Source organism: Symphalangus syndactylus, chromosome 8 (assembly GCF_028878055.3).
Source record: "Symphalangus syndactylus isolate Jambi chromosome 8, NHGRI_mSymSyn1-v2.1_pri, whole genome shotgun sequence".
Classification (NCBI taxonomy): Eukaryota; Metazoa; Chordata; class Mammalia; order Primates; family Hylobatidae; genus Symphalangus; species Symphalangus syndactylus.
Window position 1 is genome coordinate 16,663,772 of NC_072430.2, and position 17,776 is coordinate 16,681,547.

At 45.8% G+C, this 17,776-nt stretch overlaps 1 protein-coding gene across 7 annotated transcripts in view; it reads right to left on the bottom strand.

Moving 5' to 3' along the window:
- The window catches only part of WDR25 (WD repeat domain 25), a 156,529-nt gene that overhangs the window by 129,671 nt on the left and 9,082 nt on the right, over nt 1-17,776 (bottom strand). The window contains exon 1 of one of the 7 annotated variants that reach the window (XM_055288184.2): nt 4,658-4,779. The exons of the other annotated variants lie outside the window; for them this stretch is intronic. Within the exon in view, the coding sequence (XP_055144159.1) occupies nt 4,658-4,744 (87 nt within the window). The 5' untranslated portion in view covers nt 4,745-4,779. Of the gene's footprint in view, nt 1-4,657; nt 4,780-17,776 lie in introns of those variants that run through there. 7 annotated transcript variants of the gene reach the window in all.

Consider the following 17,776-nt stretch of genomic DNA (forward strand, 5'->3'; position numbering starts at 1 on the left):
ACACCAAGGAGAATGTAACTGAGGCCCTCCAAGGTGTCCATGCTAAAAATCACATCCAAGCCCTCGAATTCCACAGAGAAAATGGCAAGTGCCTGCATACAGAGAATGAGCAGAACTAAGACACGTGCAGAGCCACCCAGGAGCAGACAAGCCAGGTGCAAGTTCCAGGGGATGAAGTGTCCTCCCCACTTCCTCTCAGGCTCTCTGGTACTTTTCCATTCCTCTGTATGAATATGTTTTTCTTCCTTTAGGATCAGAAACAAAGTAAAAAGAAGCCCAAAAAAGAAAAATGTCAACCAACAAATTCTCTCTGTAATTCTCTTGCTACCACCAGAACCTGCTGGTACAAAGCCCTAGAGAGGAAGAAGTGATCAATACCCAGGCAGGGGAGCCTCCTGGAGGGGACCCAACCTGAGGCAGTCCTGAACGGCAAGGACTTGCCTCGTGGGGACATGGGCAGGGTGCTCAGGGCCACCCCTGCCAAGGAAGTCTAAGACACCAGGGAGGAGGCAGGGGACCAGCCCCCATGACACTCAGACCTCAATGGACAGAACTGGTCTGAGATGCCCGAATCAACCAGAGAAGGTGATAAGCAAGGAAATGCCTAATGAGGCAGTGCAAGGGGGATCCATGTGAACTGAGACCATGAGGAGGCCAGCAGAAGCAGAAACTGGGCTCCTCTGGCTCTGGCTCAGTGGGGCAGAGGCTGCAGCCATGGGGAGGGGGAGGTCTCTCCCGCCCCAGGAACAGCAAGCAGCCGCTGACGCGCCCCGGAGGCCCAGAGGAAATATTATTGTGAGACAAAAACTGAATTATGAAATCCGCAAGCAATAATTAGTTTAAATTACTACTTCTACTTGAATAATTAAACACGCTTATTTTCACTCACTGATGTTTTATTCATTAACATACATCTTTCTTGAAAATTGTTTTTAACGTGAACATTCTTTTATTTGCAAAGATCCCACAGAGATTTACTATGCTAATTTCAAACCTTTCTTCTAAAATAAAAACAATAACAAAAACACTCCTAGATTATCATCCATTAGTGACTCCTGTGTGGGGTCCATTATCAACTTAAGTCATAGCAACTGGATGGAAATACTGTGGGTAGTTGTAAAGTTATTCACACACCAAAGCTTCCTCCCTTTAAAATTCACTACTGAAAGGGCAATATTTAAATAAGCACAAAGTGATTATGAAAACAAAAAGACCTGAGTGCAGAAAGACCACTTAGCCACAGATGGAAAGTGCCTTTTGCTTTTTATCACGCCCTGTATTAATGAAAATGTTTTTGCATTTTCATAAATAATGTTTGAATTTTATAAGTCTTATTTTTACACACTGAAGCCAGGATAACCAGAAGCACAGTAATAAGGGCTTAAGGTTTTTATTAAACAAAGTTACCTTTGGGAATAAGTACTAACTTAAATATAATCCATGAACTAACTCTTCCTTGCTGGGCTATTAGCTGGTGCTGGCTAAATGGCAAAACTCCAAATCCTAACTAATGCCAACAAGCTGGGCCTGAGTCAAACCCGGAAAGGAGCAACAAGGCTGCCACCATCATAAACCAGTTCCACTGAGGACCAGGCGCCAACAGCCCTCCGAGGGGACCACAAAGCCCAGTTAATGTGCAGGCATGTGGGTTGTATGGCAGAACTGACAACAGCTGCACTCACTGGATCACCATGACAAGTATCAAGGAATGTCACTGCGGTACATGACACACATGCCCCAGCTCTGTCACTTAAAAAGCCACTCTTCCAGAGGAGGAACTGTGCTTTTCACACGCCTGGTGCCCCACAGCACCTGACCCCATGTCTCAGAAATGGCTAGTCCTCACTAAACATCCATCGAATTAAGTATCTTTTTTAAGGCCTCAACTGTACTTCTCTTTCTCCCAAGTCCTTTAAAAGCAGTCACTCAGCCCAGTAATTCAACAAATGCATCTAACCCTCTCCCATGTGTAACTTAAGTTATTCCTGGAACCTGCAGCACCCGCACCCTCCTCATCTGGTATTTTTCCCTCAGTTAATATAAGTAAATTCAAGTAAGTCTTTTTCACATGGTTGCAACCTATCTTCTGGAGCCACAGGGAAGTAGATTACTCAAAATTTTGAAGTTTCAATTTTGAAATCAAAAATGACCATCTACTGAACAGAATGATGAGCTGTGGCATCAGCTTGGCCTTTGGAAAATGAAGGGACTCCAGAGGCCACAGGCCAGGGCTTAGCTGATTCTAGAAATCAATATTATCTGCGTCATCATCGTTAGAAGCATCCGGAAAGCAGAACAGAGCTTCTGCTGGGCTTCTGTTTCCGTGGCAACAGCTTCACTGGCCTGTTGCAGGGAAAGGCATAGAAGATGGGAATTGGCAAGAGAGAGGGAGAGGGGCACAGGGGGACGGAAAGGAGGAAATGCAAAGGAGAAAAGGCAGGCAGAGACAGGACCAGGTGCAAGGCCAAAGGAGAGCATAGTGAAAAAAGTACCGAAAAAGACATAAGAGAAAGGATGAGAGAGAAAGGAAAAGGGGGGAAGTGCAAGAGAAGGAAGGGAAAGGAATGGAAGGAAACGTCCTAAGCTGAGACTTTTGTCGGAAAAACCACCTACAGATGTGCATCTATCGCTATGCAAAGAATGCTCTAGTTTCACTCATTAAATGCAACACATTTCAACGCAGTTACTGCCTCAAGACACACTCAATTATCTGATAAACCACAGGAAGGTTGTGTAAAAACGTAAATGTGGTAAGCAGTCTAAATTCGAATTCTAGCTAATGTCAACATTAGCCCCAAAGGCTGGCTGGGTTAAATCCAGGAGGAAAAAAGAAAGAAAAAAAAAGAAAAAAGGAATGAGAAACCTGTTATCACTAAACAGCTACCATTAAGGACAAGTCACTATTGGCACTTTGTAAGTGAGTGCTCTTTAAGCCTCATTAAGGTGCAAACCTTCTGCTTGTCTTGTTCATGATTGAACTAGGAAGCAAGTCTTGAAAACCAAAAGACATCCAGTATGAGCTTGACTATAGCTTCAAGGCTCTGGTCTCCTGATATGGGACATCAGCCAGGATGTGCAGGGTTTACTCAGAACAGGGAACTCAAAATTAGTGGCCAGGACAAGCTCCAGTCCATTCCTTACTGCCCAGTCCACCCCCCCAAAAAAACAAATTACTTATTAAATAGCAAGAGCTCTCTAAATGCAATACGGCATCCTAGATTGGATCCTGAAACAGAAAAAGGACATTAGTGGAAAAACTGGTGAAATGCAAATAAAGTGCATAGTTTAATTAACAGAGTTGTACCAATGTTAATTTCTTAGTTTGATAAATGCACCAGGTTATACAAGATGTTACCATTCGAACAAGTTGGGTGAAGCGTACATAGGAACTCTCTGTATTATTTTTATAACTCTTCCATAAATCCGAAATTATTTTTTAAAGTTTTACAAGAAAAAAAACAAGGGGTGTTTAAAAGTTAAGACTCCTGTTTTTCTAACAATGACTTATCTTTTTCATATAAAAACCAATGCTCCGATAGGGCTTAACTATCATAAAATTTTACTGGAATGCTGGCTGAAACATTACAAGGAAGGCCGTACTCCTGCAGCAAAAGTAAATTATTAAACTCCAGCGTGTTAGCAGTGTCCCTTCCCTCTGAAGCAAGAACAAAAGGAGTGACATGCCTCTGCACGTCAAGAAGCAAGGCTCTGTCAGGCGGAAATGGGATGCACTTCGAAGAGCGTGCATTGCAACCTCTTTACACTCCCCACTCCTGATCAGAAGTCTTCTCCAGGCCGGGCGTGGTGGTTCATGCCTGTAATCCCAGCACTTTGGGAGGCCGAGGTGGGTGGATCACTTGAGGTCAGGAGTTGGAGACCAGCCTGGCCAACATGGTTAAACCCTGTCTCTACCAAAAATACAAAAATTAGCCAGGTGTGGTGGTGCACACCTGTAATCCCAGCTACTCAGGAGGCTGAGGCAGGAGAATTGCTTGAGCCTGGGAGGCAGAGGTTCCAGTGAGCCGAGACCACACCACTGCACTCCAGCCTAGGCGACAGAGCAAGACTCTGTCTCAAAAACAAAAAAAGTCTTCTCCAGCCTGTCTTGCTCCTCATGCCTTATGCATCCAATGCCCAGCCTCGTCCAGCTACCTTGTAGTTTCCTGACGGCAGCATGCTCTTGTACACCTCCCTGCCTTTGCACACTCTGTTCCCTCTCCCTGGAACGCTCTTCTATCGCTTTGCTGCTGAGCAATGGCTACCCATCCTCTAGGACTCCTGTGACTTGCTGACACTGCCCCTCCCAGGCTGTTCTTTATGCCCCAGAGCACCTTACCCAACACCCTTCAGAGCAGTCATGATGCTGCGCTATAATGATCTGTCCACCTGTTTCTTTCAATGAGCCAGGAGCCTTTCCAGAAAGGCTATATTCATCTCTGTAGCACACTCCCATCCCTAGCACCCAAGTCTCACAACAGATGTTGAATGAATGAAATACTATGTCAGGAATGCAGGCAATTCTTTAAAAGAGAAAATACCAGTAACAACTTTCCATCTTCTGTTAAAAGGCCAAGAAGAGTCTATTTGTAAGAAGTGAAGGAAGTAAGCCCTTTTAAAAGAAATAAATTTTGTTACAGAACGACAGGTCCATTTCCACCGACAATATAAGCTCTGTACAAGTATCCTCTTCCGACCGAGAAGCTGAAAAGCTTTTCAAAGGTTTTGGTTTCCTTGACAACAGCATTGCTGGAGACAAGCAGAGAAATAATTAAAAAGTATGTTCCCTTTGCTTTGAACTCGTTAAGGGATTTTAGGCAATAACAAACAGGTCACACTTGACAACGTCAGGGTGGACAAGGGCATGAGGGGAGACCCCACCTTGCGACCCCTCCAGCAGCACCTCCTCTGAACTTGGGGACCTGAGTTGAAGGACTTGAGCCATTTGAGAAACACAACATTCACCATGAGAAACACAGACCATACAGGTCAGGTTAACAAAAGCACTTTGCAAGGTCCAGGTCCCTGGCCAAAACCACATTTATCCTCACGACAGGTCTGTGAGCTAAGTATTGTTACAGCCACTTGGCAGGAGAGAAACCAAGGCACAGAAAAGAGCAAAACAACTCTAGCAGTCTGGCCCAGGGACCTGTGGCCCTGCCACAGCCCACCCTAGAAAGAACATGTGACCTCTCCTTAGCTTGATTCGGACAGAGACTTCCCCTGGCCTCTCCTATGATCCTCATCTCCTCCCTGGGCAGCTGAGACAAGAAGTTAACTGCCTTTCCTCTGAGCACAACTGTCCTGCCATCCCACATGCCTATGTGAGGCCACTTGTGTTGGCTTCTCTTGGACAGCAAGAACTGGGCAACCTTGTGCCACCTGCCTTGGGTCTGCAAGAACACAGCACACAGAACAAGACGCAAGGCACCAGCTAGGAACAGCGGTCAGCTCTGCGCTTGATTGACAGGCTTCCTTCTCCTTTTGGGGTGGCTTTTCATGGTCTGTCTTGCTTTAATACCTTCACTGTGTTTGTATATTTTATTGTAGGCTTCCTCAAGTCCTTTCTGGATTTATGATTTATAAATAAATAATAAATAAACGTACAAGCTGCAAGCCCATGACCATTACCTGACAGTGTAAATACAAACATCTCGGCCGGGCGCGGTGGCTCACGCCTGTAATCCCAGCACTTTGGGAGGCCGAGGCGGGCGGATCACGAGGTCAGGAGATCGAGACCTAACGTGGAGACCTAACAGGAGATCGAGACCTTCACGTGGCTAACACGGTGAAACCCCGTCTTTACTAAAAATACAAAAAATTAGCCAGGCGTGGTGGCGGGCGCCTGTAGTCCCAGCTACTTGGGAGGCTGAGGCAGGAGAATGGTGTAAACCCGGGAGGCGGAGTTTGCAGTGAGCTGAGATCGCACCACTGCACTCCAGCCTGGGCAACAGAGCCAGACTCCATCTCAAAAAAAAAAAAAAATGCAAACATTTCAACAGATGTGGAACAATCATCACTCTGATTTAGCTCCCAGCAAAGTTTCCAAAGCCCTTTCACAAACCTGGCCACATTTAACCAATCCCGAATCCCCCACAGGGATGCCTCCTGCACAGACTGGAGGTGAGGGGTGGGTGGGGGCATGCAGTTGGACCCCTCCAAGATTCTCTACATCCCAAGATTCAAGTAGGCCCACAAAGAGTATGGTCGACTGAGCAGGTGCTATTCATTCAAACTGGAGCTACAACAAGGGAAGAAAACAAATTCCCTGCCCTCATGGAACTTATATCAGATCTCCTGCCATTTTACAGATGAGCTCATTAAGACACAAAAAGATTAAAGGCCTTGCCACAGTTACACGACTACCCTTTTGGAGCTCTCAAGCAGGGAAGTGACTAGAACAATCCCAGAAAGCAGAGGCAGCAAAGGTGAGTTCAAATGCCAGCCCCGTGCTTAGGAGCTACATGTCCTTCAATACCCCTCTCTGGTCCTCAGTTTTGTCATCTGTAAAGGGGACACATGGATGCTGATGCTGCCGCCAGCTCGCATTATAGAGTGCCTGCCATATGCCTGGTACTCTCCTGAGAGTCTGCCGTGGGTTCTCTTGTTTAATCCTCAGAAGACGGAGGTGGATGCTGTTATTATCCTTGACTTACGATGGGGAAACCAAGGTCCAGAGAGTTAAGTAACTTACCCTAAGCCACACAGAAAGCACAGGAGCTGGGACTGAACCCCGAAATAAGACTCCCTGAGCTGTGATGATTACCCGGCTGAGGGCACAAATGAGACGTAAACCCCTGTGTGGTGCCTGACCCAGCACAAGTACAGGAAGTGCCAGGTGGCCTTGGGCCACTGACCTCCAGGGCTAAAGCTGATGACAAGCCCAAGCGCTTCGCCTGGCCGTCCTCACTGTCCCCACCCCATAGCATGCACAGTACAGGGCTGTCCTCCCCACTCACCTGGCTGTTCCTCATCGATTTCATTGTTGTTGTTTTTTGAGATACAGGCTTGAGTGCAGTGGCACAATCACGGCTCACTGTGGTCTTAACCTCCTGGTCTCAAGCAATCCTCCCGCCTCAGCCTCCCAAGTAGCTGGGACTACAGGCATGTGCCACCACACCCAGCCAATTTTTTAATTGATGGGCCTCCCTATTTTGTCCAGGCTGACTCCGAAATCCTGGCTCCTCATCTTCTAAGACCCAACTCATCCGTCCCCTTCCCTGAGGCTTTTCTTGTCCTCTGCCTCCGGCACTGACAGACCTAGCCCACTCTCCTGTATATTCCTGTTCCCAGCACAGATAGCCCTGGAGGGCCTTTCTCATCATCCTTCTCAAGTCTGCTTTGATGTCTGTGCCTCATTCACTTTTTGCCAGCAAGAGTGGGTCTGGTCCCCTCTGATCCCAGAGCCTGGCAAACAGCCAGAATTTAACTGATGGCTGGACAGCCATACAGATGACCAAATGAAGAAAGAAGTGAGGAACCCGCCCTGCTTACACTGCCACTGAGCGCCTTCTCTGCTCACAGCAGAGACAGCATAAAGCAAGGCCCGAGGAATTCACAGGCCACACAGCAGCACGTCCAGAAGCCTGGCTCATGGAGCCGTCACAAGGCCCATCAGCTGAGCCATCCCCCAAGTCCACCACCTCAACCACTGCCAGCCATGTCACACTGCTGGACTAGAAGACAAGAAGCCACACCTAGAGGGACCTGAGCTCCTCAAGAGTCTGCTGGGGTCACTGGGTGCGCACCGGATTATTTGATCAACGAATCAAGGCAACTGGAGGCAAATTGGATTGCAAGCCTCACACGCTTAAGAACTCGGCTTAGGAGGAAATCACAGAATAAACCCGGCTTGGAGTTCTTGATAATACCTTCCATTTGTAAGAGCGTTATCGTTTACAGAGTGGTTTCACACATCTAACCTCCTCTGATCCTCACAGCCCTGCGAGATAATTATTTCCCAGATGAGAATGCTGAAGCTCAGAGAAATTAGAGGAGGAATGTGCCTGACTCTCTTTTGAATACGCACTGTGTGGAGTGCTGTGCTCCACTCGGGCAGGGCCCCAAGTGCAGTATTTCAGGGCAGAGCAGCTCACAGCCACCATCTTGGCCCTGACCACAGGACACTCAAGCCATTAACGGCCTTGGAGCCCGAGGCCTGAGTGGCTGACCCAATGCCTGCGTCTACTTCCCAGCCCTCCAGCAACATGGGCTCCAACCTGCACTACACCCCTCCATGCAAAACGGCCCTCGCTCCCTTTCCAAGTAATCTACTGCCCGAGTTGCCCAGCTCTGAGCACCGGAAAGTTCTTCTTCACCATGTGCTGACCTCTTCCCCCCACAGACACACCTTCCACCATCTGTCCTACTTCTGCCCTGGGAGCAAACGAGCAAGACTTCATTCCCCTCCCACAGCAGCCCTGCCAGCACCTGATGACAGCCACCATTCCTCCACCCCCGGGCTAACAGCAACGCAGCAGGACACCCAGGTACCGGAACCGTATCAGAACCATATCAGAATACACTTGAATGAGAGAAAAGAACATGAAAAGAAGCCAAGACGAAAACAAACAACTTTTCTAAGCAAAGGTTACAATGAAAATCTGTTTTAATTTGTGTTTTTGTACCTTTCAAAATAACATTTCAACTAGTTCAGAAAGAGACCACTTCTGTTTATAAAATCTCTTTCATTTTCCCTACAGTTGTCAGGCTGTGTAAACACACTGTGAGTAGGGAGAGAGAAATTGCTACTTGTGAAACTTTTAATGCTAGCATGTATGCGAATTAGAATTCTAAACTCAGCAGGTCAAGAATGTTCTGAAAGCAATTTTGGTGTTAGTCTAAATAATTATAGATCACATTCACCTAGATAAGGGCCTCTGCCCCCTTGGGGCTTCAAAGGAAAATTCTAGGCACGATAGTTAAGCAAAATGATTGGTTATCACGCAAGCTTTGCGGTGGCAGTGCAAATTGGTATAATCCTTTTGGAAAGCAATCTGACAAGAGACGTATCTGGACCCATGAAAATGTACAACCCTTTGACCCAGCAGTCCCACTTCTGGGAATCAATCCGAAAGAAATAATCCAACAGAAAAGGGTTTCATGCATGAAGATAACCACTTCAGCATTATCTATAATAGCAAAAATTAGAAACCACCTAAGTGTCCAAGGGCGGCTAAGTAAATTACAGTTAATCAACTCGATAGAGCGTCATGAACCAGTGAAAATTGACGGCCCTCCAAAGACGCAGAGGCGGCTGGTGGCACAGTGTGGCGCGGGCAGGGCTGGGAGAGAATGTTAAATGGAAAGACAGGCTGCAGAGCTGCACGCACACTCTGACAAACACAACCCGTATGGACCAGAAATGGATGGGAGGGTGTTCAAAGGATAATGATAATTTCAGTGTATGGTCGAGTTGGGGGATTTTGCTTATGGTTTTGTAATGCTGCTGAGTCATCTCCACAAAGGGCAAAAGGAAGGGCAGAGGAGAAGGGGCAGGGGGGTGACAGAGGCTTGGACCCCTGGGATCACATTTTCATCACACAGCTTGGAGAGCTAACCAAGCAGAAGAAGACAGAGATGTGGCTGGAAAAGAACCCACTCACTTATCCCAGAGCTGGGATGTGCTGATGTTTTCACCAACACAATAGTGAGATCCTCCAAAATGTAATTACAGATGTAAAGAAAACAGAGGTCCTCAATTACACTGTCTAAAATGACTGAGGACCCCAAAGAGCTGTTGTTTTTTCAGATTATAGCTATGAGTACTTAGCATGTTAGAAGTGAAAACTGAGGACATTTTAAAATATTTATTATGGGCCGGGCGCGGTGGCTCACGCTTGTAATCCCAGCACTTTGGGAGGCCGAGGCGGGTGGATCACGAGGTCAGGAGATCGAGACCACGGTGAAACCCCGTCTCTACTAAAAATACAAAAAAAAAAAAAATTAGCCGGGCGTGGTGGCGGGCGCCTGTAGTCCCAGCTACTCGGAGAGGCTGAGGCAGGAGAATGGCGTGAACCCAGGAGGCGGAGCTTGCAGTGAGCGGAGATCGCGCCACTGCACTCCAGCCTGGGCGAGAGAGCGAGACTCCGTCTCAAAAAAAAAAAAAAATATTTATTATGTAAAAGTAACAGTAACAAACCCACATGTTAACAGAAATAGCATATTCTTATAAAAATAACGCTATTTTCCAAGACCAAGAAAAATTAGTGAGAAGGCATTGTTTACATTTTTGCAGATCTCGTTAATGTCTGGCTTAATACAAGACAGCTGCGTTCTCAAAGCTGCGTCTGTATTTAATCTACTGCAAAAGCACACACCCCATAGCCTCTGGAAAACTCTATGTACACTTAGGAGAGAATGAGAATGAAAACGGCAAATAACTCCTAGGTATTATTATGAAAATAGTTTTGACCCCCTGAAAGGGTCTTGAGGCCCCCCAGGGATTTGGAGACCACACTAAAAACCAAAGCAATAAATTACAGCATTAAAAACTGCTACTGCAGTATGTGGAGGGAAAGAAGAGTTTAAATTAGATGTATAGTTGGAGCTCAACTATGTTGAATCTTTTTTTTTTTTAAGGCTGGATGAAAATATACCAAAAGGTCTGCAGTCATTGCCTCTGGGCGGAGAGAAAATGGGCAATTTGTTTCTTCTTTATACCTTTCTGTTCTTTCCAGATTGCATTTCTTTTATGGTCAAAAACAACATTTCTTTTTTGAGGAAAGGTTGAGGAAGCTGTGGCGTACCCATGCCCTGCGGAATAAGCCGGATGGGAAGAAGGTCATTTTAAATCATGAATAGCCAGCATCAGTGTGGGGGAGCGTCACGAAGCCGGCTGCCGGGGACCGCGGCGCTGCTCCTTAATATGCCCATCGATCCCTGGCACCACGCACACATTCATCATGGTGGCGCAAGGCCTGCCTCGGACCCACTGACGAGAATTGAAACTGGCTCAAGCTAATCACTACTAGATGAAGGTCAAATATAGGTGACGATTTATCAGATCTCAGGCGGGGGAGGACATGCCATGCTCTAGAGCCACGGACAATTACAAAGGGAAAGGGCCAGAGACTTGACGACGAAAAATGTCAGGTTTTCTCTGTTAAAAAAAAAAAATGAAATACCAAAACTCAACACCACACAACACCCTGGTGGGGAAGAGGGTGAAATATGATGAAAGGTCAATATTGTTAGTATGTAAATTGCCCAGATAAGAGAAACACTAAGACTACAGGAGATGGATGGACAAGAACCAGGATAACAAATGCTTGTTTAGAATGAACGAAGTGCCAGGCCTGTTCTAAAAGAGCTGTACGTAAATGAACTCACTTGGTTCTCAAACAAGACACCATTAAATTAGCAGACATTTTCAAAAGGTAATAATTCTGCTGCTGTGGAGGGTGAGAAGACGCAGCCACTTTTACACATAAATGATGGTGTGTGTCAGACACTGAGCACTACAGAGCCCCCAAAAAGAGCAGCACAGATCTGCACACTAGTGGGAAAAGACGTGCTGGACAGTGAGAAAACCAAGCTGGAGGACAAGATGAAGAGTGCAGTCTGCACACTAAACACGGAGACCTTGACCCTCTTCCCCAGCTCAGATGCCGGAAGGCTGGCAGCAGGCCAAGAGCCCACCCAGAGAAGACCCCTCCCTGAGAAGCTGACCAGGCTCAAGGAAATACATAAAAATAATCACAAGTGGGTTCCTATGATGAGCGCCAGCCTGCCGCCTCATAACCCTGCATCCGGCCCGCTGCAAACAAAGTCCCTTTGCCCCCACACAAGTGTGTGTGCGTGCACGCGCGCGCACACACACACACACACAGCTTTTGGTCAGGTCAGCTTTGTAGGTCCTCCCTCCCTAATTGGAATGAGCAGCAGGAAATCTCTAACATGGAACACAGACACCAAAACAAAAAAAGACCAAAGGAGATAAGAAAGAGACAAACATTTCAGAAAACAGGAAATCTTTCAAAGAACTCAAAGAGCTAAGAAAAGACCTTGTAAATATACAATAAAAAACAATATGCTATGTTAAAAAAAGGAACATTCAGAAAATAAGAAACAGCTCTTGGAATGTAAAAATATGACAGAGCACTTCCCTGGATATATATTATTCTTCAATTTAAAAGTTTATGACAGCAGAAATACAAATTCAAAAAAAGCATTGGAAGATAGATAAAGTGGAAGAAATTCCCCAGAAAAATAAAACAGAAAGGCCAAGAAATAAAGAGGAGAAACCGAGAAGCTCAATCCAGGGACATCCAGGATGCCCAAGCAATCAGAGTCGCAAAGTCAATGACCTTCAGCAGCAGCAGCCCCCGGGGGTGCCACTCATCTCTGTATAGCCCTCGTTCTATGGGGCGGCCGAGCTCCCCAGTGCCACAGTCCTGGCGAGGAAAGGCAGGCCTAGAACAGCCCCACGAGCCCTGGCAAAGCAGAGTTCTAGGGCCACTTTGGTTGTAGGTTTCTAAAGCCCTTCTGATCCTCCCTGCATTTCAGCCAGTACCACAGTATTCCATGTAGAAGATCAAGGTACACTGTCCTCTGCCAAGTTCAGGAAACTTCAGGAAGCTTGCCAGAGGGGAGTCCAGGTGAAGGCAGGCTTCCAGGTATCCTGGGCTGACACAGTTGGTCTCACTCACATGTACCTTCTGACTGCCCCTCAGTGCTTCTGTCCCCCGGCTTGCTCCACTCCCCCCAGTATATGAGGGGTCTGCATGAGAGCTGTGTCCATCTGGGAGAATAGACAAAACACCTGATGAGAAAAGAGAAGCTAGAAGAAAAGCTTAAAAGGTTGGAATGACTTACCTAACCCTTCTCTTAAGAGGAAAAAATACTAACAATCTGGGGGAGAAATGACCATCCTATGATTTTAAATGCAGGCTACAAAAACAAAGTACCTACGGTATGATTAAAACTAGTTGATATATGTAGGGAAAAAAGACAAGAAGGAAACACTGCTTGCAAAATGTTCACGGTCATTAGGCTTGAATGAAGGGTCTATGGTTTATCTTTTAATTTCTGCCATTTTCTTGCATTTTTTTCCAAAATTTTACCACTTTTATGATAAAACAAATTAAATCTAAAACAACTCATTTGGACACAGGCCATCACTGGGCATTAGACAGGCACCTTTAAGAGTCTACTGTCTACGAGTTTTAAAAGCAACAAGAAATAATTTACTAGACTGTCTCGATTCCTAAGTGCGCCAATTTTGCAATCTGCATTTTTCAATTACATTAAAAGCATTTTTCCAAATTGCTCTATCCTTCCCTTAATGACATGGGATGAGAGTGAATGAGGCTTGCTTCTCCAGGACAGAGCCTGCACCTTCACACAGCTGTCTTCTTCCTGTCAGCATCTGGTGAGCACAAGGCCCTGCCCTTGGTACACCAAACTGTTTAAGTTATATGGAATGAAGTTATTAAAAAGTGGAAAACACAGCTTGGGTTCTGCTACACTTTCCTTTTCTTATTCCTCTTCAACCCAAGGTTTTTTCTGTAAGATACAAGATTGTAAGGCAATTGGAACTGGGAAATGTCTCATTTGTTGGCCTCAGAAACGTCGCGGTTTTCACATGGGGGAGGAGGAGTGTCAAAAAAACTTCACTTCCCACAAAGAGAAGATTCCAGCTCGGAATCTCATGGCTCTTCCCAGAGGCTCGGCAGCCCTGCTGCCAACCAGTCTAAAGCCCCTTACTCCCAATCCTGGGGTAATTCAGGTGATTCTGAAAGTCCTCTGGAAGATGGGAAAGAAGAGAAGCAAATAGAGGGTCCAGACTGGGAAGCATGCAAACACCTATTGTGTGTCCTCAGGCAAGTGTCTTCCCCTCTATGGGTCTCTATCAAATGAACCAGATGAACGCTATGCATGCACGCACATGCGCACACACACATCACCCATTCTCTCCTCACCTTCATCTAATTGCCCTGGATGCACTGTTAATCATTCACTCCCCAAATACCAAAGGCACACTACCACCAGCCAAACCTCCTTCCCGGCTGTGCCTCTCATTGCCAATAGATTTGCCTCGTGCTTAGAATAAATTGCCAATCATCTGCATAATGCTCCACGACTCCTCACTCCACACATCTAATCATTTCTCAATCTCATTTTGTAAAATCCATCAAGAATAATTCTTTCAAAACTGAAATAAACCCTCACTCTGGCACTTAGAGCCATAAATTCCTTGTCTTTGAATGTGAAATATATCACTTTCTACAAAGCACATCTAAGATACCTTAATATAATCAGATTCACTAACAATGATAAATCAACAGGATCCTGTAATAGATAAAAATGCAAATCCAAACCACCCCAGAGATCATCTCTTCTCCGTATGTCCCTTAACAGAACCACAAAATTTGGAAGCTGGGATGGAGCTTGGACACCACCTGGGTGAAGGGGATGCGCTTTTCCATCCCTTATTCTCAGAGGCGGGAGGGCAGCGTGAGTGGTGGTAGCTCTTTCCGCTCAGGCTCTGCGTCTGAAGCTTCCCTGTTTGCCTCTATCATTCACTAGCTGTGTGACCACGGACAAGTCTCTTGACCTCTCTGTGCCTCAATTTCCTCATCTGTAAAATGGGAATGAGGACAGAAGTGGCCTCTCAGGCCTGTAACGAAGAGGAGACGGAGCATTTAGAACATGCCTAGCACATGGTAAGCGCTCAGCAATGGCTAGTGCTCTCCATCCTCTCATCCACGCTTTAAATGTGACCACTTTGGGGACAGGGACCTAGCTCTCCAACATGGACCTGCCAAGTGTTCAGTACATGAAAAGGGAGTGCATGAATGGCTTGGCACAGACAATCCTCAAACTCTTTAGATTCTTAAAGTATTTATCTCAAGAACACTGAGATTGAAACGCTTTAAAAACGTGTGCATAGAGACAATGAAAAGATTCACAAAAAACAAGAGTTACAGTAAGTTGGAGGATTCTGGGTGATTTGTCTTTTCTACACTTTGTTTTATAACTAATCAATACAGGTACAGGGGAATCGGAAACATGCTTCCTCAGCCTCTCCCTTGTCAGGCACTAGGCTGGATCTTCTCATTTCAGCTTTACAGCAACAACCTTAATTGGTGGCCATTTACCAATTATCCCCATTTTACCAGTGAGGAACTAGGGGATCAGAGAGGCTAAGTGATTTTCCCAAAGTCACACAGCTACCAAGCAGAAGATTTGGCATGGGAGCCAAGGAGTACAACAGTGGTACTGAAGGTTTGCCAATCTAATCAGGTCCCACTCACCACACACAAGGGCTTTAGTTAATGCCTGGATGCCTGGGTGTAAATCAAAGCCCATCTTTTTTTTTTTTTTTTTTGAGACGGAGTCTCGCTCTTTCACCCAGGCTGGAGTGCAGTGGTGCGATCTCGGCTCACTGCAAGCTCCGCCTCCTGGGTTCACGCCATTCTCCTGCCTCAGCCTCCCAAGCAGCTGGGACTACAAGCAGCTGGGACTACAAGCGCCCGCCACCGCGCCTGGCTAATTTTTTGTATTTTTAGTAGAGACGGGGTTTCACCATGTTAGCCAGGATGGTCTCAATCTCCCGACCTCGTGATCCGCCCGCCTCGGCCTCCCAAAGTGCTGGGATTACAGGCATGAGCCACCGCGCCCGGCCTCAAAGCCCATCTTAACTTCATTAAGGCAGCAAAAAAAGACAACATTTATGTATAGCCATATTCACTGTAATACTGATTATTTTTTAAACAAAAGCAGGAAATTATAGGAAACAACATGGAAATGATGAAGCAAAGTGCGAAATTTGAGACAGTTATAAAAATATATTGGGGAGAAGTTTTTAATAAGGTAGAAAAATTCCCCCTACACATTACAAAAGATTGGGCAGCAGAGGAAGAATTCAAAACTGCACATACTATGCAATAAGCCCAATTATGTAAACAGATAGGAATGTAGGGCCCCAGACCAGGGAGGTCCCTCATGTTAATGAGGCACTGACTTGGGGTTGGGAGTTATCAATGATTTCTGTTTCTCCTTCATACTTCATATTTCCTGCATCATTAAAGTTTTTCACAATAAGCATCTATTACATTCATGATCGAAAATTAAAAGGTTTTTTTTAAAGTATTTTAAGGAAACTTGTTACTAAAAGAATTTCTAGAGCAAATTATTCTGTAAAGCAAATAAACAACACCTAATTCATATATTTTCTTTAAAAACCTTCTGTGTTTCAGAACTGCAGGTTTTCATACAGGTACAGAAGGTCCCTGGAAGCCGAAAACACATCTTATTCCTTTGGGACTCCCTCTCAGTGCCTGGCAGAGGGTTCTGTACATGGGAGCATTCAGTAAAGGCTGGTTGTGTTTTTGGTTAAAGCAGGCCACGTACATGTTTTCCTTCAAAAAAAGGCATCAAAGTCTGAATTTCTACCTTTACGTGCAGTGGGTGTTCAAACACGTTAAGCCAAACGAGTTCACTGGGAGATGAAAAGAGTATATAAAAGGGTATCCATGCTGGGATCACAGCTATGAAAAAGCAAGCACATTCACAGACAAGGGGAGGAGGGGATCGTCAGGAAAGAGCAGCGGTGCAGAATTATGAGTCACTGTTTTATTTTACTTAATTTCTCTAGCTGTAAATTTTTCAAAACTAATAAAAGCATATTTTACAGCTCACAGAACATTTAGAACATATTAAAGTAAGTATCTTTCCACTGTAATGTGCCCAATTGAAATGTATGAATTCCAAAGCTACGTTTTAAGGATATGAAGGAACTGGCACTCCATGTTCTTTAGATTAATAAGTCGGACTGTGTTGTTTTTCTCCTGATCAGAAAGAAATCATTTTTCAGTAAATGTTACCTTGAATCAAGGATTCTTCCACATTCTAGAAGCTTGGATGAGCTGCTTATATTAAGTCTTACTGTGCCCCCTAGTGGCGAATATGATTTATCCACTCAAAAGAATCCCTTCCCAAAGGCTTGAGATAAAATCCAAAAAATTTGTTTTAATCTTTATTGATCACTTAACATATACACAATTTTGTGCCAGATGCTGGAGAATATAAAAATGGGTTCTGGCTCAGAAGCTTAAAGTCTAGCTAGGTGAAGCTGATATGCTTCCGTGGCTACTTGTGTAAAACAAGACATGAGCACAAGTCAAGGAAAGAAGAAAATTCTTGGGGAAAAGCAGGAACTCGAGCACACACTAAGTGCCTGCTATGTGCCAGGCACTGCACTCGGTGATTCACAACTAATATAGTTTACTTTTCACAAAAACCCAACAAAGCATGTTTAATTCTCTCCACTTTACAGATACTCAAATGAAGGCTCAGAAGTGAGGTAACTTGCCAGAGACCACACAACCAAGGGGCCGGCCGTAGAGGAAGGACCCAAGCAGGTCTTGTCACCCAGCCCCCAAGCTCTTCCCTCCTTCCTGATCCAGCAGGGGCCCAGAAGACACTCTGGTAGATTTTAACCAAAAGGCAGGGGGAAAGCACCCTGCGAAGGGTACACCGCTGCGCCTGCCTCTTTGAGCTCATTCCCTGCTGCGCCCACCATTTCCTCTCCTCCAGGGACTGGGCTGCAGCCAGCCAGGACTCCTGCCTGTGCCCGAGGCCCTATCCCCACTCCAGACCCACTAACCACACCCACACACTGCCTTCCCCAGATCACCAGGTCCCCAAGATCTGCCATGCTGCCCCACCTCTGACACCAAGGAGGGAAAAGAACACCACGTGCCGCCCAGCCAGGCCACGCATAAACCCGGTGGCCCAGGAAGCCTCAGGCCTCAGCTGGGACTTCTGGCCAAAG